Source organism: Petromyzon marinus, chromosome 47, assembly GCF_048934315.1.
Source record: "Petromyzon marinus isolate PM22_M1 ecotype Great Lakes invasive population chromosome 47, UKy_Petmar_22M1.pri1.0, whole genome shotgun sequence".
Classification (NCBI taxonomy): Eukaryota; Metazoa; Chordata; class Hyperoartia; order Petromyzontiformes; family Petromyzontidae; genus Petromyzon; species Petromyzon marinus.
The window spans coordinates 12,435,811-12,462,441 of NC_133713.1; the positions used below are offsets into that span (position 1 = coordinate 12,435,811).

General features: G+C 48.0%; 2 protein-coding genes across 3 annotated transcripts in view; one reads left to right on the plus strand and one right to left on the minus strand.

The window, feature by feature from the left end:
* The window catches only part of LOC116952606 (5-hydroxytryptamine receptor 2B-like), a 111,457-nt gene extending 95,931 nt beyond the window's left edge, over positions 1–15,526 (plus strand). For both annotated transcript variants that reach the window (XM_032972126.2, XM_032972127.2), the window contains 2 exons: positions 7,386–7,586; positions 9,548–15,526. In XM_032972126.2, coding sequence (XP_032828017.2) covers positions 7,386–7,586; positions 9,548–10,500 — 1,154 coding nt within the window. In that variant the 3' untranslated portion in view covers positions 10,501–15,526. The remainder of the gene's footprint in view (positions 1–7,385; positions 7,587–9,547) is intronic.
* Positions 15,527–16,719: 1,193 nt separating this feature from the next.
* Positions 16,720–26,318, minus strand: LOC116952607 (transmembrane protein 126A-like). The gene is made up of 5 exons (XM_032972128.2): positions 26,163–26,318; positions 24,047–24,235; positions 22,904–23,097; positions 20,849–20,963; positions 16,720–19,522 (listed from the first exon to the last, which is right to left on the minus strand). Exons 2-5 carry the CDS (start codon positions 24,202–24,204, stop codon positions 19,330–19,332), a joined length of 660 nt encoding a protein of 219 aa, XP_032828019.1. The 5' UTR covers positions 24,205–24,235; positions 26,163–26,318; the 3' UTR covers positions 16,720–19,329.
* Between the last annotated feature and the right edge of the window lie 313 nt (positions 26,319–26,631).

Sequence of the window (26,631 nt, forward strand, 5' to 3'; positions counted from 1 at the left end):
AAGCTCAGCTCTGCTTTATTGACGAGTGCAGTGAAATTATATTAGGACTTGTGCTTCTGCGTGACTGCCAATACAAAAAAAACACGTTTATAACACTATGTAATGCAATTTTGTTCCTGGGTAGTAAGTGTTATTTCGTAATTGCTTATGCCTAAAAAGTATATAAAATGGCTATTATTCCCCACAAACTTTGCTTTTGTGACCAGGACAGTGATATTTTGAAATTTACCTATTTTTAGTGAGAAAACGGGCGAATTTGTGTCTTTTCGTTCACATAAAGTCAGAAAAAAACAACATATGAATCAAAATGAACATGTATTTATACTAAAGTTATACAAAAATGACCACAAAAGATTTAGAAGTGAGTAGTTTTTCGAGATTTACGATTATACTGTAAATCACTTCCACGAATCAGCACCCAAATGTAGTCTCCCATCATGTTCTCGTTATACTGTCCTGGGTAGCGGCGTTCAAAGTCCAGTATATCCTGGTAGAAGCGCTCGCCTTGCTTGTCCGAGTATGCTCCTAACGCTCCTATGTTCTCCTTGAATTTATCAAGATGAACATCAAGGATATGGACTTTGAGGGACATCCTAAAGCCCATTGTGCCGTAGTTCTTCATCAGAGTCTCAATCAGCTCCACATAGTTTTCGGCCTTGTGATTGCCCAGGAAGCCACAAACCACTGCGACAAAGCTGTTCCAAGCCACTTTCTCCTTACTAGTGAGCTTCTTGGGGAATTCATTGCACTCTAGGATCTTCTTTATCTGTGGTCTGATGAAGACACCGGCTTTGACCTTTTCCTCAGACAGCTTAGGGAAGAAGTCTTGAAGGTACTTGAAGGCTGCTGACGCCTTATCTACAGCTCTGACAAATTGTTTCATAAGACCCAATTTGATGTGCAGTGATGGCATCAGCACCTTCTGGGGGTCCACCAGTGGCTCCCACTTGACGTTGTTCCTCCCCATAGATAACTCGGTCAGTCCTGCCTGTGGTAGTGCGCCTTGGTGTCCCTGCTGTCCCAAAGCCAAAGATAGCAGGGAAACTTGGTAAAAACGCCTTGGAAACCCATCAGGAATGCCACCATTTTGAAGTCTCCGATGACCTCCCAGCCATACTCATCATACTTCAAGGCGTCCAGCAAGGTCTTGATGCTGTTGTAATCCTCTTTGAGGTGCACCGAGTGAGCCAAGGGAAGAGACGGTTACTTGTTACCATTATGGAGCAGCATGGCTTTGAGGATCCTGGATGAGCTGTCAATGAAGATGCGCCACTCATTCTGGGAAACAGGCAATTCCGATTGCCTCAAATAGACTGGTCACATTGTGGCAGAAGCAGAGCCCATCTTGACGGGTGAAGAAGCTGCAAAAAGGTTTGTGACGATACCTCTGATTTGTGACTTACACACTTTAATCCAACAAGTTCCACTGCTTTAGCCTAGACGTCAAAAGCTCGGCATTGGACTTGGTGAGACCAAGATTTCTGTTCAAGTCGTTGAGGTCTTTTTTGTTAGGGGTAGTATGGGTTTCTCTCCTCAGCTCCACCTCTGAAATTGTCATCTGGATCTACAACGTCTTCCTCGCTTTCTGACTTGCTGCTCTCTTCTAAAGATGGCTGCTCTCTCTCCGGAGGAGTGGGTGGGTTGCTCATGGAAGTGTGGCACCGGGGTGATGAAAGAAGGTCCGGATATGTGATAGCAGGTGCATTCTTGCCAATCCGACGTTTTGAAGGGCCCACCATGCAAAAGTAACAGTTGCTTGAGTGGTCAGTGGGTTCCCGCCAAATTCTTGGGATAGCGAACTTCATGGCTCTCTTTTCCCCTCTGTACCATCGTACAAACATACATTATTTCACCCATGACTAATGTGTCAGAGCTTCTCGCAACATTTTTCATATATGATATATTTTTTCAATAACATTGAAAATTGTAAAACATTTTAAAACTTAAAACTTTTATAATTTTTACATTTTTAACTAATTTTATAACATAAAATTCCGAGCAACAATTTTCCATCGTACCTTCCAGAGATTTTTTAATTGCTCGCAGGTGAAATGAAGTGCCCAGCGTTTGTCTTGATTAATTGGTCGCAGACATAGCAAAATGCGTCTGCTGGATGCTTGCAGCCTCTTGATTCCGCCTCAGAAAAATGCAGATATGTATCCACTTAGGCAGCTGGAACTAAAATTAACTGGTGGGCTTAAGGCCGCTGTATTTAAACTATTATATTACTAGAAAGTTCTAGAATGTTCTAGAAGTTACTCCAAGTTTACTCAGCATTGAATCTGTGTGGAATGTTCTGAAAAGTAGGTGAATTTCAAAATATCACTGTCCTGGTCACAAAAGCAAAGTTTGTGGGGAATAATAGCCATTTTCTGTACTTTTGAGGCATAAGCAATTAGGAAATAACACTTACTACCCAGGAACAAAAAATAAGTAAAAAATTGTTATACAGTGTAATTTTGTAGATTTTTAACCTCGCCGTTTTGCGGCAAAATCATCTTCAGTAGGTGGGAAGGAATGAAGGCGCCCCTTGGGTTGTTAAAGACTTCTCCCCCTCTTTCCCCGGAACCACTGCATTCAGGCACTCTGCTGGCAGAAGGGCCCGGACGATTTCTTAGCCAGACTTCCCTGTCCCAGACGGAGCTTCAGCAGCATTTTCCCGTGCTCTTCGCGCTTGCGAGGCCCCCCAGTTGAGGAGGGGTGTTGTGAGCTCAGGGGCAGGGGGGACGTATGCGGAGGAAGGAGCCATTTCGCGCAATTACGATCGCGACGGCGTTGAACATTCTCTCAGCAAATTTCGGGAAATCTGCTTGTGCCGTCGGTGGCTTATTGCAGGCAGCGTGAAAACAAACGAACACCGGGGTGCACGACAGTTTGCTCTTCCCAACGAATTGTGTCCGTGCCCCAGACATATATGTACCAGAGCTGTGCTGGCGAGGTGCTCCGTAAATTCCTTGGAACGTTCCGACACCACAAAAGTCGTTTATTTCCTTTAATTTCACATTCGTCATTTTCTCCCCTGACGAACTATGGTGATTATATTTTGTTAACGCTGCCAATGCTGCGAAGTGGCTCAAGCCATGAGGGGGCTAATTGCCGCGGAACATTTAGCTGTCAAACCGGCGTGGGACCTCTCCGATTTCGCGCTCTCGTTTGTCGCGAGCGTCGGACGCGGGCCCGCCCTTTTTGGAGACCGAGCGAGCGGCTGAACCGTCAGGCCCTCTGTTTGTCTGGGCCGCTCGGAGCCGGGCCCGGAAATCGTTTTTCATAGCACAGGCTTGCTTCACGTGAATTTTTAGTAAACGAGAGAACGACGGGCGGTCGAACAGAAATTCATGACAGAAATAAACCGTCCTCGCCGTTTGACATTGGGGAAATTTTTACTCAAGCAGAAGCGCTCTCCGGTGCGTCACACCTGCATGGTTGCCCCAGATAAGAGGGTAGATTTTCTCGAGTGTCGCCGGGTGGATTCGCTTGGAACGGGCGTGGTGGTGGCGAGATGTTCACTACCTCACGTGGTATACAGGAGGTCGTGGGATCGATCTCGACCCTGACACCTGCTGTATAATTGGAGTTGGCGTGTCTCTCTCTCTCATCATCATCACGGTGGCTAGGAGATGTTAACTACCTCACCTGGTATACAGGAGGTCGTGGGATCGATCCCGACCCTGACGCCTGCTGTATATTTGGAGTTTGCTTGTTTCTTTCCCTGCGGCCGCGTGGATTTTTCTCTGCGTACTCCAGTTTTTCCCTACACATTTAGAATCGACGTGCATTTATAGTGTTGTCTGCTCGTAATTTCCACGTGATAATCCCACTTTGTTGAGCGATGGCTTGTGATAGCCAGGTCGCTTTTTAAAAAGAGCTATACAGCTCAGTGACCTGGCAAAATAAAAAATTGTCGAGTTTTTTTTTTCCCCATCGATCTCTTCCCATGTGAAGTTTCTTCATCGGCTGCGCGATTTCTTTTTTCTCGCCGCACCCCGCGCTACCGTGCGTGACGCGTCCCGGCAGCGCTCGAGACGCCGGAGCATGGCCCGACTTTGACCGCCGCTGACGTCTGTGTGTGTGCATGTGCACCTTTGGGGTTTTTTTGTTTTCCCTACCGTGACGGCCCCGCAACCTTCGGCCAAGGTCCGCAGCCCCTCGGAATGGGATCAAGGAAATGAAGCGACGCGTCCTTTTACGTGATAATTTTTATTTCTGAAAATGCCAAATATGCAGGGAAGATGCACGTAATGCTCATATGAGTGCTTTGGTTATTTATTTAAATACCTTTCGTGCCAAGTCAGCGCTGCAATGTTAAACTTACAAGAAAAAGAAAACCTCTGCTCTTTATAGCTATTACTTTATTGCTGTGCTGACACGATCAAATCCACCCTCGTCAACGACAATGTGGCCTTAGAATAAAAAAAAAAGTTTCTAATTGGCAACGTTTTGGGAATGATCCCCCTTCATTACACCCGAGCGGAGAGAGATAGAGTGGATAATAGGGGTTGGAGACTGCATTTAACACCACGGGGCCTATTCTTGGTTCTTTCGGTAAAGTCACGTAGAAGGGAAACAATACATTAATAGAAATATAAAACAATAAAATTCTCACGACGTTTCGACTGTAAAACAAGCAATCATCATCAGGTGTGAAAACCACAGCAAGAATTTTTTAAAATTTTTCTTGCTGTGATTGCTTGTGAATTTTATTGTTTTATATTTTTATTATTTTATTGTTTCTCTTCTACGTGACTTTACCGAAAGAACTAAGAATATAAATTCCTGCAGTCACAAAAACTTTAAACCACGGGCGCCTGATTAGAATTAAATAAAACAATTGTTTTCTGGTGACCAGTTTTTAAATTGACATATGAATAGTTACACTCTTAGTAGCTACTGTAGTAGCAGACAAATCCTTCAATAATCACAAGTATTACTTTCATATATTTATATATAAAATTAAAAAAAGTTTTTTATGATCAAATGTTGCTGGCACAGTGCATTTTGGGGAAGGTTTTGTTCTCTGTGATGATTAACAAGGGGCAACTCAGAATCCGAATCTTTATTTATCCTGGAAGAGACCGATAAGCTATGAAGCTCTTTTTTCACAGATGTTCAGTAGGCGCGGGTAAAGCGGGTTACATCAACAAACAATACAACACACGGTATGAGTGCCAGATCGAGAAAATGTAAGCAAGTTGCTAAAAATAAATACAAATTGCACAAGTATCGAAATTCCTGTCCATTCGTCAACACCAAATGGAAGCTTGGGAAAGGCAGCAAAACAACAACAAACCCGGTCCACAGCAAGACAGCAGTCAACTATCGATACACTCCCCCTTGCACAGTGCATCCCTGGGCCCAATCACCAACCGCCATTCGCACCATGATATCCCAAGCTAAGCAGCGTTCAGCATGGCCACTTGTTTGGGTAGCGGCAGGCTCCTCTGGAATGCCAGGTGTTGCAGGCTTGGGCTATGAAATGACCTGACCAAGAGATGGCAGTACAGAAAGTGGAGTGTTGATATTGATCTAAACTAAACTTTTATTTTATTTTACCAGGTAAGGCCCACTGAGCTTGTATAGCTCTTTTTCAAAAGCGACCTGGCCACAAATGATAGCTCAGCGAAGTGGCTTATCATGTGGAAGTCAATAGCAGCCAAATAATCTAAAGGCACACGTTTATGAACGTGGAGGGGAAAAACCGGAGGACCTGGCAAAAACGTCACAGTAGTCAGAGTCATTTAGGGATAGAATCCACGACCTCCGGTGGAATGTCTCCAGGTGCTCGTTTGTGGATCTGGCCAAAACACCTCAAGCGCGGGACTCTCCTGAAACGAATAAAAGCCGCGTCTTCAAAGTCAGCGAGGCCTTTCTTGGGTGGTCAAGGGTATCATCATTATTATTATTACACTTACTCGTAGACTTATAGGCTTTAAAAGTTAAAACGTTGAGTCATTTGAAAAAAGCAAGAATAGGCTTTCAGCCACAAATGATTAGTTCAGTGTACTGAGTGCATACTATACACACGGTCCTTAATAGAGGTTTTTTTTGGGTTAGATCGCATAAATATAAATGTGATGTTAAACCCCGCCACCACCTGGCACAGCCAATTAGTAAGGTTTGTCACGTTAACAAAATGTGCCAATTAGTTACTCGTTCAGCACACCGCTGTGTTGGAGAGTAAACCCACAACATTAACAATTCGAGTACCGTGACGTTTCGCTGGTGATTAAAACAACCAGCATCATCAGGCGATAGCCAGAGTTGTGAAGAATTCCTCCTTCTGCTCACAGTGATGTCATCACTGTGAGTGAAGACCAGAGGGGGGTCATTGTAGTCATATAATGAATATGCCATACCTATCATTGTTTTTTTAAATTCACAGTTAATCTAAATACATAATGTATGTGTATAATGCATGTACATTATGTTGATCTAAGAGTATGCAGAGAATATGAAGTACCTATTATTGGCTGCTCACAGTCAATCAACATACAGTGGAATGCTTTTTTATGGTTAGTTTGTTGAAAATACGAATCTTAGTCTCATAAAGTGCTCATTCAGAACGCCCACAGGTTAGTCTTTTACCCTGTGTTAGGGACTGGACTGGGGAAGGAGATATCATTGAACTTATTTTGAGATATCTTCATGTAACCACTTTTATCCACACTAACCCCTACTGCATTTTCCACATACCCTGCTACAGACAGAAATGCTCATCACATGGATGTCAAGCTGATGATTTACATTAAAAAACAATTGAATGTCACAGATTATTTTGGGCAGTAACTGGCAACCGAAAGCATAAACTCACTGCACTCGAGAATCCAATTTCATTGCTGGCAGCAGAAATCCAGAATCGACCCCAGGTTCTCAACAGTGCTGGCTTAGTGTCCATTTGACGTCAGAGTCACCTCCACAAATCATATTTAAAAGATCCGGCACCACGGAGGAACAGCTATAAATCTTGTGGGTTTACTCGCCATCACACCGATGTGCTGAAGTAATAGCTCATTGGCACGTTTTGATCACGTGACAATCCTTACTAATTGGCTGTCGGGTGGTGGTGGGTCAACTAAACATTTATACTCACTCGATCTAACCCCCAAAAAATCCCTTCATTGTGAATAGCTCGGTATTTCTTTCAGCTGGATCTGTCCAGGTCAGGGACCTGGAAAATGTTCCCACGCCCAGCACACCACATCCATTTACCGACCCCTCGCTACGGCTACGGCTTACTGCAGTCAGGTGCCGCCTACTGCAGCCTACTGCCGGCGACCACCGAAAAAAAATATAACGTGAAAAATCCGTCCCCTCGGCAACGGTGATGGAGTTGTACCATGGTTATCGACGTGCACATTTAACATCCCCTCCCCCCGTGTGCGCGCCAGACATGCGCTGGCCCCTGCCGTGCGAGATGTGCCCGGTGTGGGTTTTCCTAGACGTGCTCTTCTCCACCGCCTCCATCATGCACCTGTGCGCCATCTCCCTCGACCGCTACATCGCCATCAAGAGGCCCATCCAGCACAGCCGCTTCAACTCACGCAGCAAGACGCTGCTCAAGATCACCGCTGTGTGGGCCATATCTATTGGTCAGCCGCGCAAACCTTTGCGGTCGCGATTTTCGTTTCGTTTTTATCTTATTTACCGCAATGCTCGGAATGTGTTTTTTTAAGTCTCTGCCAAAAAGCCGTATATATATAAATACAACTATTTTATATTAAAAGTTAAATGATCAAATGTTCCTGGCACAGGGCGTTGTGGGGAAGGTTTGTTCGCTGTGAGGACAAACAAGGGGCAATTCAGTGTCATGATCTTTATTTATCCTGGAATAATCCGATGAGCTATGAAGCTCTTTTTCACAGACGTTACATCAACAAACAGTTCGAAAGACGATACACGATACGGGTGCAAGATGTGTGTTGAACTTATTTCGCACGTAGCCAACCGTGCTAATCGGAGGTGCAAGCAGGTACGAGTCTGGTGAGTACTTGGGCGGGTGGCCACCACAGCTCGTTGGTCGGCGTGGGGCTGCGATATCTCCCAAGGTGATGTTTAGGGCACCCCCCCCCCCCTCGTGATGTGTGGTGGGTTTTCTCCGGGTTCTCCGGTTTCCTATCGCATGAAGCCAAACCGCTCATGAATGGTCATGGCCAGACATCCCAATTCTGAACCCTCGTGAAGGAAGTCGTTTTTTTTAAAATATAGATTGAAAACGAACTTCCTTAGAACTGATTTTTGTGTTTAGTTTGTTGTCCTTCCCCCGCATCTTTGATTAGCGTGGTTGGCTACATACAGTGAGAAAGAAGTTCAACATATGTATATATATTCAGACACTGGAGTGAGGTTTTTACCTTGATAAATCAAGTGCATTTAAAAATAATCATCTCCTCGCGGTCGGTCTTGAGACTCCGCGAGGATCAGTCCTGCATCTCCGCTTAGCACAGTTGGCTACGTACGGTGCGAAAGAAGTTCAACGTACACACGTACAGTACTTGTATGCAGTGGGATCACCTCCGGGCCTGCCGCTTAGTCTCTGTGATTACCGCACACTGGGTTACAGCAGTCGGTATTTTATTTACCACAAACCACAATTTGTTCCTGGTTTTTGGCACTTTGCAATGCTCCATCTCGTGTGGCGCTACGATTCGATTTTAACTTTTGGCCGTATTTTTGTTTATTAACCTCTGTGGGGGAACAAAAAATAATGGTGCCCTGCATTTCCGTTTCCACCCGGTGTTTATCCGATGTCTCCCTTGAACGAACACAGGACTCGTGGTTAATGTCTCGATTGGTACTCACCCAGAGCCGTTAGGCCTCTCAACCTATTACCACTTACCTATCCGCCTGCCTATACAGCTGCACGTACACGTACAGTACAGCCCTTTTGCCATTCCACTGCTGGATGGTCCCCCACGTCGTGCGGGTCACGGAGGCTATTCGAACATACTTCCCTGTGCTGGTCAGGGTGGGTTGGTGAAGGCGGGGAGCATAGACGTGGAGGCATAGAGGTACAGTACAATGACGGATTTTACTTCATTGCCCTCTGCTGCCCACGACATAGCCCGCAGCCAATGGCAGCGCTGTTTTTTGCACAGTGGCCACCAATCCAAGCACGATACAGGCTCAAATTTGCTTAGCTTCTAACGTTATGATGGGCTTGGTCGCATTCCCGGGTGATGTGATCGGGTATGTCTACCTGCCTGCTCGTTTACCTGACCTGCCTCTCTGCCGACAAGGCCTCTATCGATTCATCGATCAAACCGATTCCCGCGTTCACACTACGCGGATCGGTCAACTGGTCAATCCAATCCGTAGACCATATATACGTCGTAGGTGATAGGCTCACACGACCCCCTGGAGCCACTAAAGGCCACTCCATTTACCACGATCTTTAAAAAATACGTACATGCAGGTTTTTCAATTGTGAATTGTGGTACCTAAAATCGCGACGATTCTGCAAGTGGTGAGGCATGCTGGCTACACCGCACCTGGCATGGGTGAGCTCCGTTTCACTCTCCCTACCCCCCGGATCGTGTCGCCGCATGGCCAGGAATCGCGAGCCCCATCCCGGTGCTGGGCCTGCAGGACCAGCAGCACGTCTTCGTGAACGGCGCGTGCATCTTGAACATCCAAAACTTCATCATCTATGGCTCGGTGGTCTCGTTCTTCCTCCCTCTGCTCATCATGGTCGTCATCTACGTGCTCACCATCCGGCTGCTCCGCGGACAGGTCGGCCTCATGGAGGTCAGCCGGGGCAGCAGCTCGGTATCGGCCGTGACGTCGGTGTCAACCAGGAGGGGCAGTGAGCACCAGCGTGTCATCTTCCGCCACAAGGAGACGCTGGAGCGCCTGCCGACGCTGCTCGACGGCGAGCGGTTGAGCGCGGTCGGCGGTGCCGCGGCCGCCGTCGCCGCCTCGATGGGCACGCTGCGCAGGACGCAGGCTGCGCACAGCCGCTCGGCGCAGGCGCTCAGCAACGAGCGGCGTGCCTCCAAGGTGCTGGGCATCGTCTTCACGCTCTTTCTCGTCATGTGGTGCCCCTTCTTCGTCACCAACGTGACGTCGGCGCTGTGCCCTGAGTCGCTGTGCAGCGTCGAGGCGATGGCCAAGCTCATGGACATATTCGTGTGGGTGGGCTACGTGTCGTCGGGGGTCAACCCGCTCGTCTACACGCTCTTCAACCAGACGTACCGCCAGGCGTTCCGCCGCTACGTCGCCTGCGACTTTCGTCGCGCGCGCCACCGCAGCTCCTCCAAGGAGCTCACGCAGGCCACGGTGCTGGGCTCGCGCCGGCGGGCGTCGCTCGCGCCCAACGGGCGCCTGCACTCCGTCGACAGCGCCGCCATCGGCGTCGTCGGCGCCGGCCACCACCACAACGGCCACCGGCACCGGCGGTTGTCGGAGGCCGCCGTCTCGCAGGCGGAGTGGTGCGGCGTGGCGGCGCTGTCGGCGGACGCGGCGCCGGTCGCCCGGCACGTTTACGAGGGGACCAGCTGCGTGTGACTCGGCGGTTGGCAGCGGCGGCTGCAGTGGCGCCGTGACCGCGTGTGTGCACTTATACGAGGACTGGTTTTGCCGTTTGCGACCGATGGGGAAAAAAAGCCACTGCTCTATGGGAAAGGGGACTGCAGCTGCTGAGTAAATTTTTTGCACGCTTTCCATCTGTTTTTGTGTTTCAGGTTCAGCAGAACCTCGTTTTGAGAATTTCAGGGTTCATGAAGAGTGCTTTTTGTGAGGTGTTTGTTACGTTTTACTTCTCTTCCCATTTCTTGACGCATTGACTCCATTTTGGAACTCTCACGAAGCAGCTTGCAACATGCGTCAGAGAATGGCCGATGGAAAATAATTTTCACGGAACAATCCTTCCAGGTGGCCTCTTAAGCTGTAAACGGTCGGGAACGCAATTTCCACATTCCTTTCCGCAATGAGATGGTTTGTCGCATGGCAGTCAAAGTGATCCCTTTAATTAACAAAGAGCTGAAGTTCAATCGAATCGATTGCATAATCAATTAGAACGGGGGGTTGTTTGTTCGTGTGGTCATTGGTGACTGCCGGGTTGAAACCATCAACTCACCTTGAGAAACCAGTTTAATCAACGGGTGGCTCCTGTGACCCGGATTCAAGCCCAGCATCTAAAATCTTGACTTAAAGCTTTTGTGACTGCAGGAATTCATATTCTTTGGGTGTTTCGGTAAAGTCACGTAGATAGGTTCAAAGAAGGTAACAAAAAATAAGAATTTATTATTTTATGTTATTTTCATTCAATCCAGCATCTCAGTTTTGCAATTCCGAGGTCACGACTTGATTCAAAGGCTTGGCTTTGTTTTGGCATTTTGGCGGAAGCGGAATATCTTCAGGGGTCACGGGAACTGATGCCACGTAACGCATACGAATGGAGAGTAATCAATTCTTAAAGGCGCGATCCGATGCGGGTATTGCGAGAGAAGTATTTGGGTTTCAAAATCTATGGTCACTCAAGTCCAGTGGTCACTCACAATCAACTGTTTAAAGCAGCGGTTCTCAGAGTGCGGTCACCGCACCGCCGGCGGTCCACGATGCTCCTCCAGGTGATCCGCGGGGCTGTATCGCAAACTCAGCTTAATCTAGACAATAACGACGTTTGCAACTTTTGTTACCGACATTGATATTTTTTTAATAATTAAAAAAATTGAAGTCAGGTAAACTACACAGATTAAACTAGCCTCACCATGACATATAAATCCCCCCCCCCCTCTAAAAAAGCCCTTTTGGCTGCATTTAAACAAATAATGTTTTCATGTTCCAGTAATATGAATCATGTTGTAGTAATGGTATTTAGTGAGAGAGAGAGAAGGGAATACATTTTGTCACCAGGGGAGGGGGCTGAGTGGTCCGAGGGGATAAACAAGTTTGAGAAACGCTGCATGAGAGAAACATTGGTCTAAAACACTGGGGATCGTTCCTCTAAGAATTAATTATTTTAAAAACGTACGCAAAATACACAACATCTTGAGGTGATAACACTTTAGGCCAACGGGATTTCTGCGTACGGCTGGTGTGGATGTTGAGCGACAGCTGCAGCGTCACGGTGAGGAGGCGTTTGAGCCCGGGCGATTGCGTCAGGAGTAGCGGAGCAGTGCGTCGCTGCTGCTGCGATGACGACGCCTCCTCCTCCTCCTCCGTGTTTGTGAACCGGCCATCGAGTCGTTCTCAATGCCCCTAGGTTCTGCTGAGGGTGACCAAGGTCGCCGCACACTGCCAGAGATTTTCATCTTCCGTCCGTGCTTTGTCATCAATAAGTGTCCGCATCAGCTGCTGCCACGGTTTGCGTGAGCCTCGCGGAAGATCGAAGCCGGCCGGGGTTATCCCACGATGACAAAACGGAACCAACGGCAAAGATGAAAACGAGTCGGCGAAAATGAGACGAGAAAAAAATCGATTCGAATCTTGGGCGCCCCCAGATCGTGACGATTCATTGAAATTCCCGGGAGGGGGAGGGATGGTGTATCATTACATGACCCGTTCGTTACCCCTGGTAACCTCATTTTTACCACTCAATGCTCTGTACATTGGTGAACGGGATACGGGTTCTCACACAACTTGTGTGTGAGAATGTATTTAGACAGACAAGGTTCTATACGACCATAGATCATCTCCTATTCATGACAAAGGTCTTCCAGCCTCAACCGTTACCTGCAAACGTATTATTCCATCCGCTATATTAAATCACTTGTATAGTATTTATTTGTTAACCTGTGGAAGAGCAGAGACGGTTAGGGATCGAATTTCTCCTGATATTGTAGGGGGATGCAAGTGACATTGTTCATAGGTCCTGCAGTTATCTCGGTATAATGAGGGAAGTGAATCGTATTAACACTAAAACCACGGCGTAATTTCTCAAGTAATATTTTCCTAGGAAGTTGCGGGAGGTGGGTCGTTGAAATCTTTCTAGAGCTCAGCCCCGGACAGCTCCAGCTGAAATTAAAAGTTATTGAAGCAAACAAACGGCAGCCTGGGTTTTTGTTACTCTGCTGCTCGAGCTGCACCCCATGGGGTTCCACACAAAATTGTAAATCAACACCCGAGGTGTTTTAACTCGTGCTGGGAGATAATTAAATGTACCACTTTACAGAGGGCAAATGGGAAACATTGCACCATTGACTTTCGGGTCAGTTCGCCGTGGAAGTAAAATGTGCGCCGTGTTCCCTCGTTCGCCCGACACAGCCAGTTCAGAAAGTTGTCACGTGTTGAACTGACGTGGCCAATTGATTACTCCTTCAGCAGCAACACCGATGTCGTGACAGGTGCTGCAAGGTCCGAGCGTGTCCGTCCAGCGCTCGCCGAGCTGCATTGACTTGCCGAACGAATAGTTTGTTATAAGGTCGCCCTGATTACACACAAAGTGCTTGCCAAATTGAACCACAATATCTTGCTGATCTTGTCAAGGAGCATAAACCATCACGTGAACTCCGGTCCATCCTCGCAAGCAGCCGGCTTTTGTCTGGCCATCGACCAAGGAAGGTCACCGCATCGCTCGCTTTCAGATGCGCTTCTGCGGCCATCTGGAACGCTCTTCCTTTTGATATTAGGAAGCCACTGGAGCTATGCACTTTTACATCTAGATTGATCATTTTTTTAGAACTGCTTTTTGTGTTGTTTGTTGTCCTTCCCTTGCACCTCCGATTGGCAATGTATGGTGTGAAAGAAGTTCAACATACATACACCGGTGGGTGGGTGCTGTTGTTGGAGAGCGATCCACACCACGTTGAACATTGCGTACGGACTCACGCTGGTAGTTTAAACCAGCATCATCAGGCAGTTGGATTGCTTTCCAACATAATCGCTGGTGCTGCTGAAGCGGTAATAAATTGCAACGTTTGTTCATCAGCTTTATTAATTGCCTGTGTCGGGTGGAGGAGTGTGTACGATGCACATTTTACTTTGCGCAATCTGACCCAAAAATAATTTATGAGTCGTAATATTTGTCGCGAAAGCCTACGTGTTAATATGAAGTGGAAACGCTGTTTACCCCCTTAACCTTAGGGAGGAGGAGAAAAAACCGGCAAAAGGAGATTCCCTCCTGCTCATTGCAAGGCTAATTAAAACCAACCACAGCTGAGGTAGCACACTGAGCCAGTACCGTTGAGGACCTGGGTTCGACTCCAGGGTGTCAGCCTGGCCACCAATGACTGCGCACACACAAAAAAAACGTCATATTAAATTTGGTGTATCGCTAAAATGTTGGCTAGAACCCAGCTCCGAGAAACACCGACTTTAGAGTTTTGACTGCCATGCAACAAAAGTTTATCTGGTCGCAGGGCGTGTCGGAACACGCAGCGCCCTCTAGTGCGTGGAGGGAGGTCACTTGCAGGGATCTCAGAAGTAGTTCTGTGATATCCCCATCCACGGGCCGTTTTCCAACGCACGAGATGACGCGCTCCCACTTCGGGAGAGAGAGTTTCACCGCCACACGACTCCGACAAGCACAAATAGGAGTGACTTTGTGAAACGGGAAAAAAAAACTAAAATTTTACAAAAAGATTCAATGGAAACGCTTTACATGGAACAGCAGGAATCAGTTGCCAGGTGAAATATCAACCACAGCAACCGCCACTGCCAAAAGACCGCTGAGTTAAATAGCACATCAAAAACGATCGCGGTCACGGTACGCTTCCCGTCATAGCTTGCGTTGCAGAAGTCAACCGTGGGCGTAGTGGGCCGATACCCATCGATTAATCACGAATTCTTATGCTCGCATTGCACACGTCGATTCGCATGACCCCTGCTGAGCAATAGAGGTTGCTACCATTTACCGTAATATAGTTACAAAAAATATACAACAAACGAATCTTCAATAGAATGGCAACTCTGAAGTGTCGCGGGGGGAAGAATCGTTGCAGTCCATAATATTGTTTGCCCGTAACGCAAAACCATGGAGGTTCTTTGCGGTTGCGCTGCACACAATCTGTGATGCGCTCTCCCGGTTGAGCCGCGCGGAACGTCAGCACGACGTCAGACGTTTCCGCTGCCGTCCATTGAATTCAGTTAATTGAAGAAGCTCCCCCCGCCCCCCCCCCCCCTAGCGAACACGTGCGGAGCGAAACGTCGGACACGTCGCGCCGACAAAACCACGCCGGGGTACGGGCGTGAAACGTTGGACACGTTGCGCCGACAAAACCACGGCCGCGACAAGGGCATCGGAGAGCTTCCATCGACTGTATTTGTCGTTGAGACCCAAAAAATCTTCACGCCACCTCTTTGATTCCACGGTGTAAAACGAGGAATGTTGTCTGCGTAATTTAAGTGCGTCTTACCGCGCGACGAGGTCTCGGTTTATGCACAATGTACATATATACATTAAGAAGACGTTTATATTTCCAAGCACTTGTGTATATACCCGGTGCTTTCTACGTACAGTATTTAAAATAAATATATGAAATTATAAAAGGCAGAGTACAATGCGAATGTAATTGCCGTTTTTTGTTTGTTGAGGAAGCCGTTTAATGTTGTCAATGAGACTAATAAAGTAGGCGGTGTACCTACAGCGGTGTCTTCTGACCTCCTCTGCTTCAAACGTCATCGACGCCTTTTATTACTGCGGGGGGGGGGGGGGGCAACAGTGAGGGGTTGGTGGATCGCCAGGATGCGAAACAGCGACATTGTTTGTTGGCCTTCCTCCGCACCTCTGATTAGCATGGTTGGCTTCGTACGCTGCGAAAGAAGTTCAACATACATACCTCTGAACACTAATTGGCTTATAACACCTTCATATATAAAAACACCGCAGAATTAGGGCAATTGTTGGTGCCTGTTAATCATAAACGCTGCCTTCCCGCTCGTCTGTGGTTCTTCCTCGTGTCTCCGAGTCGCCCTCTCCCGTAGAGCGAGCGAATACCGTGTGGCGGAGGGGCACCGTTAAAAGTCTAAATCATAATTATTGCTTCCAACCGATCCCGATGATTTCTCAACGATTCCGGCCAATTGCCAATCATGAGCGATAATTGGTCGTGTAGAATTTTCTTCGGGTCCTCCGGTTTTTCCCTCCACATTTAGAAACATCCTCTTGGGGTATTTGGCTGCTATACATTTCCACGTGATAATAAGCCACTTCGTTGACCTATCAAATTTGTGGCCAGGTCGCTTCTGAAAAAAAGAGCGACATAGCTCAGTGGGCCTTACCTGGTGAAATAAAAAAAAGTTTATAGAACGAGAGCACATGGGCGTCAACCCACGCTTGCGAGTACACAGTGTACAGTCGAAACCAAAACAAATTCTGGCTCCCTTACTAGGCTGGCATGCCAACTTAACTTTTTTTAGCAAAACTGTAAACAGCAATAAATTAACGGAGCGAGTTGGTTGCTCGTGGCCAAGAGGCAAATGCACTGGAGTGGTCAGGCTTGGATCCCCTGCCTGCACTGCCCCCTGTTGACAATCCCGCCTGACTGCAAGAGGTCACTCTTAAAAGCAGCGGTTATAGTCGCGTAGCCATCAATGGGGCCCGTTTAGAATTTAGGTTCCTCCAGGCGTCGCTGCGATCTATCGCCCCTAGCCAGGCCTCCTCCTGCTGCTGGATAGACACGGTCCGCGTCATCGAGAGCGACGACGATCCGCGATCAGCACCAGGTCCAGCCTGGGGTGTCCCCCACGAGCCCACACGTGGTCCGGCTTCATTCCGGATCTATTTTGGAGGCTCAACCGCTGGGCAAAATTCACTGCAAAAACACCACTTGAACAAAAACGGCCCTCTGTGCGACAGTCACATTTTTATTTTTTTCACAGCAACATTTATTCTTGACGATTAATACGGGAACATTTTTTAACCCAGTTGCACAAACGGTGTTTTGTGTCGCAAAAAATGCAACGGTAAAAACCGCAGGATTTTTCTGTTTACTTTTCAAAGCATCTTGTATGTATGGTGAACTTCTTTCACACCGTACATAGCCAACCGTGTTGATCTTAAGATACAGTCACATATTAGCCGCCGTATGAATGCAGAATACGACCTGCATTGCATTGTAAAAGCAGGCGGCAGGTTATTACAGCTTTAGGCTAGGCCACAGGCATCAATCGGTATGTACGCTGAATTTATTGCGCACCGCACGTAGCCAAACGCGCTAATTGGCGAGGCAGAGGCTCCCCAAAGTTGGCACCAAAAGCCATTAAACCAAAATAACGAGGGACCCACAAAAGCCTTCACATGGGCTTGCGAGAAAATAATTAATGGGAGAACTCGGTTGCCACTGAGTGTTATACTCACAAATTAAAACTCCTCGTGGTCAAATTGAAAACATCTGCTAGATACCCATGAGCGTGGCCACCCATTTTTCATTCCGGCTCTTTTAATCTGTGCTCAGCAAACTTGGTAAACAAAACTAAAATGCGAGGTGTAGTTATAGACAGCAAAGGTACGAGATCGGCCCCAAGCCGACCCTGACGCCTCTATATTTGTAAGTATTGGCAGTACACCGGTGCAGGATAACACAACGATCCTCATAAAACAGTCTTACCATGTCTCTGTTGCCCCTTCAGTGAGCGGCATATTTTCCATCAGAAAGTTGACTTAGAGTTAGCAGCTACTTTCCCAATCAAACGTGACGAGCATCAATATTTTGATGCCACCGTCCGCTAAGAAATGATACCAGAAATGAATCGAGGAACCATCCGACCAAGTCTAGGGCACGAGGAGTCAAATCTTTTCCTTTTTGAACATGGGAGCCAATCGTCATCAGGCTGGGTGCTGCTATACGGCAAAGCTTTGTGGGCAGCCGCTCACAAATTTCGTCTTCCGATTGCTTCGACGTCACGAGAACTGATTTTGCCGCAACACTACCCCGCAATATTTTCTGTCCGGGGCTGCGAATCATGAGAAAATAAATAATTATAGTGAAAAAATTGCTTTTTCTTATATACTGCGCACCGGTGTACCGCCAATACGTTCATTTGGTGTTGGCGTGTTTCTCTCATCATGTGTATTTGGCTGCTATAAATGTATGTGTGATAAGCCACTTCATTGAGCTGTAATGTGTGGCCAGGTCGCCTCTGAAAAAAGAGCTATATAGCTCAGTGGGCCTTACCTGGTAAAATAAAAATAGTTTAGTTGAGTTAAAGTGGCGGCATTCTGATTCAATTTTCTGTCTCCATTACCGCATCATGCTCTGCTCCAGGATTTTACCAACTTTTCAAACGAATAAATTAATTGGATAATTAAAAATGTATAACTTATGCCACAGCAAATTGCGAGTTGAGACAACGGACAGAGTTAAGAGCAACCCTCAAAATGCTGCTCTAACCCTGTTGAAGCCTCAATGAGACACTTAAGAGGTGGCCACGTGACTCGAGGCTTAATAGCACTGACGCCAGCGATGCTGATATCCTGCGTGCTAAATCTGGGTTTTAGGCGCCCACTAAAAAGTGTGGAGTGAGCTGCCAGTCTCAGTCTAGTCACAAATTACTATAAAAAACCCATCTTGCTATATTCGTTTTTTACTTACTTTTTGCTATATTCTGGCTCCGTGAATTAAAAGGATATCGGTTTGATTCCCATACGACAAACATTTCTGTGTTGCAGGGTGTGTATGTGACAGTACAGTTATCCTCAAGTTTATGTTATTAGGTCACTTGCAGTGATCGAAGAAGCAGTTCTCTGATATATCCTTCCACGGGCCGTTTTCCAACACTCGGGGGGACGCGCTGCTCTGGAAGAGTCCTAAAGTGGACACGTCATCGCACATCATGATGGCGATAGTGCAAACAGAATAAAAAGACAAAATAAAGTTGAAACAAATATAAAAAAAACTTTTTTTATAGGATAACAGCACTTATTTGGAAGGTGATCACTTAAGGGGCGGTCTCGGTGAAACCAGTCGGGAGCAAAGTGCACTGCTTAATTGGCGAGTTAAGATGCATTGATCCGTCAACTTTATTTTATTCTCACGCTCACCGTACACACATCGCGTCATGCGTGTGAGTACTAGTTATTGGTATTCGGAAACCCCGTGCTTTAAGCACTCACAGCAGCACTGCTGCCACTAGAAAGCGCTACGCAGACCACAACGGCAACATAAAACATAGTCGGATCGCAACGTGACCCCTGCATCGGAACTACTCATCAAATCGCGAGCACGCGCCTGCTGTGTCACGCAAACATAAACTTCCCAAACAACTAAGTGAATTAGGGGGCCAACTTTTAAACTCACGGCGAATACGGAATTCCGGATCAGAGTCGCGCGAAGACTTTGGCCAACGGGCATCGCTTCGTCCGTCCGAGCCATCGCTCTCCCGTAACACAGCCCCCTTGCCGCGTGACCTCCGACCCGATGGTCGCGGCAAGAGTGGCCGGGGTGCGCCGCAAGCTCACGCCGGGAGGTCCTCGCTTGGCGGCAGCGAGCGCAGCTTCGTGTAGACGCTGAACTGCTTCGAGCCCAGGTAGGCGCCGAACGCGGCCTGCGCCAGCATGAAGGGCGTCAGGCGCCGCATCACCGGCTTCGACAGCTTCAACATGTGGCGCAGCGCCTCTCCTGGCGTCGGCGCATCCCACGGGCGGTACCTGCAGGACGGGGGGGGGGGGTCGCACGTAGACATTTCATGATCGTTTTTTTCTTTTAAATAAGCATCGCCTTCCTTCGACCACATCTAACGGGTTGTGCGTTCATCATAAATGTTGACTGTGCTTGTCCTTGATCGATCACGGTTATGGTTGAAGTGAAAGTTAAGTAAAAGTTGGAGTGAATGTTAACGTTAACGGCCAGGGCTAACATCGGTGGCAGGTTAATACCCGCACTGGCTCCCTCACCTTCACCAAACAACAATGAACGGAGTGATTAAGTATGGTAAAAAAAAACCCATGAATGAAAGATGGGGAGTCCATCATCCAGCAGTGGATTGATGACTTTCTCTAAGTACCAACGCAAAACGACGACACTTTACACATTCTCCAACAGAGGGAAGGACGATATGACAGAAAACTAAAACTAAACTATTTTTTATTTTACCAAATAAAGCCCACTGAGCTGTATAGCTCTCTTTCAGAAGCAACCTGGCCACAAATGATAGCTCAACGAAGTGGCTTATTGTGTGGAAATTCTAAATCTGGAGGGAACAACTGGAGGACATTGAGAAAAATCCACACGACCACAGGGAGAGAGGCATGCAAACTCCAAAAATACAACAGGCACCAGGGTGGAGGATTGAGCTCACAACCTCCTGCATTCCAAGCGAGGCAGTTAACACCTTGCCACCGCGGTGATAGGGTAGAATACCTCTTAAACCAGGTGCATTGTAGTCATATAAAGCAGCTTTTTTGAACCGTGGGTCTCATTATCAGGAAGGGGTCGTGACTCAAGAGTAATAACAAAACAAGTTAGAAAAAAATCATGTATATGCATGGAATATATATGACGTTGACCAAACAGTGGATTCGAACCCATCATCTCAAAAGTACCGGTTCACTGCTCTGGCCACTGAGCCACACGGCCACCTCCAGTTGGAAGTATTTCTGTAACTCAGGGGTGGAAAACCTTTTTTCCTTACTCAGGTCTAAATAGGACTTTCAAAACCCTTTAGCAGGCCACAGATTAACACACACCTCAGTAACCTCTTCCAACTGCAAGAGGTCATTGCAGAGAGAGAAGTGAATGAGCGGCTAATTTGCTCGCGGTGACGGATAAATATCGCCTTGCAGGCCATTGTGAAGTGTGTATGTATGTTGATCTTCTTCCGCACCGTACATAGCCAACCGTGCTAAATCGGAGGTGCGACTGGCAAGTGGTAGGCCTCATTGTGGCCATGGGCCGTGTGAAGTGAAGTCACGGGGGCCCCAGGTACACCCTTCCCCGCTCTAAATCGTGAGCGACGTTGTGTCCGGGCAACACACCTGGCTATGAGCATGCCGTTGAGCAACAGTGCCATAGCAATGGGGTGGACGCCGGATCCGATGGCCCCGATGAGTATGCCACGTGTGGTAGCGCAGAGTTCACAGTTCAGGCGGCCTGCACACGTGTGTGCAGAGATGCACGCACACGCACGATAATACACGGGGTACGTTAGCCACGTCGCAAGTCGCCGTTATGGCACCGTGCTTAAATTCAAATTATACCATACCTGTTAACCCCTTATCAGTGCCTACGTTATTACAGACCAATTCAGACTTTATTGGTCACCCCGTATCCTTATAAATATCAACGTTCATCCTACAAAGTCTCGTATTTAAACGGCTTTACACAGTATGGACCTGAAAACTAAATTTCCCGAAACAAGAATACGGGTAAACCGTATGGGTTGACAGCTATGATATACGTCCACTCGGCAGAACGGTTCAAAATTATGGCTCATCGGATTCAAAAAGTGATGGAATCCACGATGGAATCCAGTTCAATTTTAACAATGCTTGAACTGACCGGCATGTGCAAACACGTTCAATCCGTACGGCCCGCTCCGTTGTCATTGTTCGGTGGTAGCCATCATTTAGGATGGCGCCGGGGCCTACCGCTTGTCGCACGGCCTCACGGTTCAGATCCACCGGCTGCTGTAATTAGTACCGCGGTAGTGTGCATTAACCGTAAAAAATATGCACCACCTGTTTTCACAGCGGACACTAAAGATCCCGTGACATCGTTTGGGAAGGGGACGCCATTTACCAACGACTCGAATGGAATCTACAAAACAATAATTGCCCCCTACTGCGAAAACTTGGCAGGATCCTCATGAAATAGCGCCATGAGACTCGGTGAGGCTTTTCCCGAGTAAAGAAGCAGAATAAAGCAATGGTGGTAGGCCTTATCGGTCACTCACCAAAAATAAATCACTGCGTCGGAAAAGTTTTGGCCATTTGTTTGTGTATTATTACGAGGGTTGGTGCCACCACAGCGTAATGTATGTATGCTGAACCTCTTTCGCACCGTACGTAGCCAACTGTGCTAATCGGAGGTGATGGCTTCCCATGCTGGACTTGCAATCCAGTGGTCGCCAGTTCGATTCCATCAATCAGGATGGCAGGTGACATGATGGGCAAGTATCTTAAATCCCCCCCCACCACTTCCTCTGTCCTCCTAGCAGTGTACAAGGGTACACCACAGTGAGTGGATCGGCAGTCATGTGTGGTGGGGTAAAGTGTGGGTACTCCCACCTTATGAAAGATATGGAAGAGTAGGCCAAATACCCTCCACTCGTGGGGCTCTCTCGAGCTCTAGTGGAGGCCTTCCCGTCAGCAGTGCCGTGATCAAGAACTTGCAGGGCTACACCGATTTTGCCTGACTGCGCACACGTGAATGAGGGAGTTGAGAGGGACGGAGGTGGGGACCGACGGCCGTCTGCTGCCGTACTGCACACACACGACCAATGGAGAGGGCAGGGCGGGAGGTGCGCGGGCGGGGGGCTACATCGGCCACTGAACATTATGGAGGAGAGTTCATCTGTGCCAGCTTGCGTATAAACGAGGTTCTCTCCTATAATTCATAAAATACCGCAGAACGCCTACTGGGATCTTGCCGCGGCACGCCGGTTAGCGAAGCACTTCCCTCGTACACCATGGCCTTTCGTAGTGGCTTGAGGCAGCGGTGTAGGCCATGGAATACGAACGGGACCTTAGAGCGCTCCTTCCGCTAGCTCGCAGGAGGCCCATGGGCAAAGCCCAGCACCTGTGTAAGGGTCACGGCGAAGGCATCAACAGCGCTGGTTGATGACTCCGGTGGATGAACCCTATAGGTCCGCTCAAGGGTTGGCCTCTCATCTCACCAGCACACAGCAAAAATGTTAGCTGTTCGCCGCAGTCGTTATCGTTCGAGATGGACAGAAGAAGAAGTGATGGTGGTGGCAAGGTCAGCGTGCAGGGCCATGCGTGATTCGGGGCGGAATGTGATACGGTGGTGCGGTGCGGTGGTGCGGTGCGGTGGTGCGATGTGGTGGTGCAGTGCGGTGGTGTGGTGCTCACCGCCCAACAAAGACTCGGTCAGGACGACCTGGTGGATCATGGTGACGGTGAGGAAGGGGATGAACGCGCTGGGAAGGGCGGAGGCCAGGGAAGCTTCGCGCACCTGCATCAGCGTACGGAGCATCGAGTTGGACACCAACCCCCCCATTGCCGCCCCGACCCCCATCAGAGGGGCCGCGTTGTTGAAAATCTTTCTGCGCACACGCGAGGAGCACAAAGACATGCTCTGAATGCACGCGAGAAGAAAAATATACACCGAATAAAAATGTCAACTTGTGATGCCCCGGTGCCACAGATCTAGCGCTCGCTCTTGGAGTGAGACAATGACTCTAGAGGCGCAAGTGACCACAGACAATTGGGAAGGCAGCAGCAGCCACGCGATGAGCAACCAACAACAATTGCCCAAGCTCTGCGGTCCTTAATATACAAAGGTGTTTTCGGACACTTAACTAGGTCCTTACATGTGGGAGGAAACCGGAGCACCCGAGGGTGAAACGTTCTATTCCGTACAGAAGGAACAGGTGGAGTTCACATTTTTCCTATTCCGTCTTCTACTGGTGAGTCAGGGTACGGGAAGGGAGATTCGCAACATTTGTGCAATCCACCAAACCCACGCTCCCTCCACAATGCTTGCTTAGAATTTGAGTTGCTCACAACAGAAAGTAAAATTGTCAATGATCAGCAGTGGCTCGGATAAAAGAAAAAAATATTAATAACTCTAAACATATTTAAATTAGGGTATAAATAATATGTATTGCTGACATACGTATAAATGGGGGTTAAAGCTTAGAATGTCATTTGTTTTTATTGCTTCTTAAATTAGTCTGTCACATGCAATGAGTGAAGTGGCAGCTCATATTATGAGCAAGCGCGTTGAAGGTTATCCACATGATAATCCGCTTTGTTGAGCTATTATTTGTGATAGCTAGGTTGCTTCTGAAAAATCGCTATATAGCTCAGTGTGGCCTTACCTGGTAAAATAAAAAATAGTTTAGTTTTAGGTATGAATCAGTGGGAATAGTATGGTTAATTCACAACCTTGACAATCAGCAAACGGAAATAAACCACAACATGGATAGTTAAGTGTAATTTTGCTGGGGTATTTCTGGGGCAGTTCTAAACACGTCTCCCCGGGGCCATTACCTGTCAGAGGAAGACAGCTTTTCCATCTGATCGAGCAATCTCGCCCGCAGTTCCCTGCCCGTCACAGGGCTGATGCGGGGCTGCTCCAGATCATTTTCCAGCTCATTGTCCCAGCCCATGTCATCCTTCAGCTCCTCCCTCGTCGTCGTCATCTTCATTGCAGTCACGTGGCACGATTGATCACTCTCGCTGTGAAGGAGGAGGAAGTGATAGGTTGGGTGATGCGTCTCACTCAGTTCTAGGATCTAAGGTTGGCAAAAAAACTCCATTCCTCACACACCACCCACCATTTCCAATTTTACCCATGTTCTACGTTCCAATGCAAAATTAAGGTGCGAGTTACACGCTGCACGTGCCTGATGCTTGGTAATCATGTTTCCAAGTGACACAATCACGGGGCTTATTCGGCAGAAGAGATCTTGCGCTGCGTGTACTTGGGTTCACCACACGGCAGCGTGCCGACTCCAGTGGAGAGATTGTTTCCACGTACGTGAGCGCACGTGTCTCACCTGACTCAAAATAAGATACCCACGTGACGTACGTAGCAACGACTCAAAAATGACGATCAATACGTAATTCAAAGAAGAAAAAGAATCGATTTTTGCCACCCGAATCACGAAATAATTACTCAGATCGTTACACAACGGGAGTCGCAACCGTACCGTCGTTCACTCTCCACGTCTCCACTCTTGTATGTGTAGTGACATCGCTGGATGTCACCATGTTGTGGATGTAGTATCGGCCCTAGAGGGGCACGGTGTGCGCTGATTAATAGCGCTGGATGGCACCACGCTTTAAGTGCAGTGCCGACCCTACAGGACAGGGTGTGTGGGTGCCGACCGAAGGATACGGTTGTGTGAGGCCATGGCACTCTGGTTGACCCGCGAGGACACGTGGCCGGTTAAGCTGACAGAGGGGGACCAAGAGGGGGCTAGGGGGGGGTCACGTGATTGGGACCCAGATCCTTCCCGAGGATTCTGGAATGTAGACGTGGCCAAGGGCGGAGCCGGCCACGCCACAGAGAATATAAGTCGGGTTCCGAGAGGGACCAGGGTTGTTGTTCATCCTGGAAGAAACCCTTCGTCTACGATCTCCGTTCAACGAGTCTCCAACACGTGGACCTGGGCCGAAGTCGTTGGTCCCGGTCCATAGTAGCAGTTACGTTGTAACTAGTGTAGTTAGCCTGGTGGTCACCACCTTAGGTTGTTATTCTGTTCAGGGGGAAGTTATCCCCGTGTGTTAGAACTGAATAAATGTGTTGTCTCTAAAGTCTACGTCTGCGACTCAGTTGAACCCATTACATGTATCATTTATGTATGTTGGACTTCTTTCGCACCGTACGTAGCCAACCGTGCTCATTGCAGGTGCTGGGGGAGGGGGGGGCAACAAACTACGGGGTAACTATCCGAGCCGTAGTTTCAAGTTTCATTTATTAGGTATAGCCCTGTGAGCCATGCGGCTCTTAAGTCGGGTGCAACCGCAACAAACAAAATTTGAACACAGAACATCTTAAAGCGACAACGCGTAACAGAAACATCCTGGAATAAACCAGCAAATATTCCACACAAAAAAAACTTAGAAAAACGCTGTGTGCAAAAATCAACGTGGTGCAAGCCAACACCGACAACCATAAGACAATTTAGATTAACCATATGTTTTCGAATCACCAAAATAAAGCTATAAAAACAATGTAACAACAGTAATCATAGGAAATGTGCACACACGCATGCACACACACACACGTACACACATCCCCACCGATCTCTTCACATTCTCGGGCGACGTTCACACAAACACCAAACGACCGCGCAAAGCAAACGCGTCGCCGACGTCTCCTTCCCCCTGTGCGTGGCAGGCGCCTCTCCCAGAATGCCGCACCGTCGGCCACGGAGCCGGAGCACTGCATTGGGTTGCACGGCCACAGCCGCACGACTCAAGACTTTTGTCATGAACTTTGCATTCACTAGGGAGATGTTGGTGCAGTGTCGGCCTGTTGGTTACCTCAGGTACAACAGCCTCACGCGAGGTACAATTTAACAGCTGGATCTCGACGCTCAGGTGGGGTAACTTAAAACAAATATATACGAATGCTCGGGGAGAGAGTACGCAGTCTCACCGCGTCACACGCTCGGAGCCGTCGTTACACGTGGAGCTGTCACACGGCAGAGCCGCAGTCACATGGAGCCATCACACGCGTGGAGCAGGGCACACGGGCGCCGCCATGGTGACCTACGGAAGCTGACGAGGAACATCAAGGTCCCTCCCGGGCGAAACCATTTCCGAATCTGAGCAGGGGGGAAGTGGTGGTGTTAAGTTACCGTAGTTCAGGCGGTGCGCGTTGCTGCAAGGGGACGGTTGAGTGGCGAGGGTGTTTCTTATATGGTACAGTCCACAAGGACGCCTTAATTTTATTTTGATGATTTTTATTGTATTTTTTTGTTTTTTATTTACGTCACTTTACCGAAAGAACGAAGATTATGAATGGAAACTAAACATTTTTCATTTATTTTACCAGGTAAATAGCTCTTTTTTCAGAAGCGTTCCTACCACAAATGATAGCTCAACAAAGTGGTTTATCACGTGGA

What these genes read in the sequence shown, in the direction of transcription:
- LOC116952607 (XM_032972128.2), bottom strand. Translation starts at nt 24,204, where the DNA reads ATGAAGATGACGACGACGAGGGAGGAGCTGAAGGATGACATGGGCTGG. An exon ending in AAGCTGTCTTCCTCTGACAG is followed by an intron (nt 23,098 to 24,046) that starts GTAATGGCCCCG and finishes GCGTGTGCGCAG; the next exon opens with AAAGATTTTCAACAACGCGG. An exon ending in GACCGAGTCTTTGTTGGGCG is followed by an intron (nt 20,964 to 22,903) that starts GTGAGCACCACA and finishes ACACGTGTGCAG; the next exon opens with GCCGCCTGAACTGTGAACTC.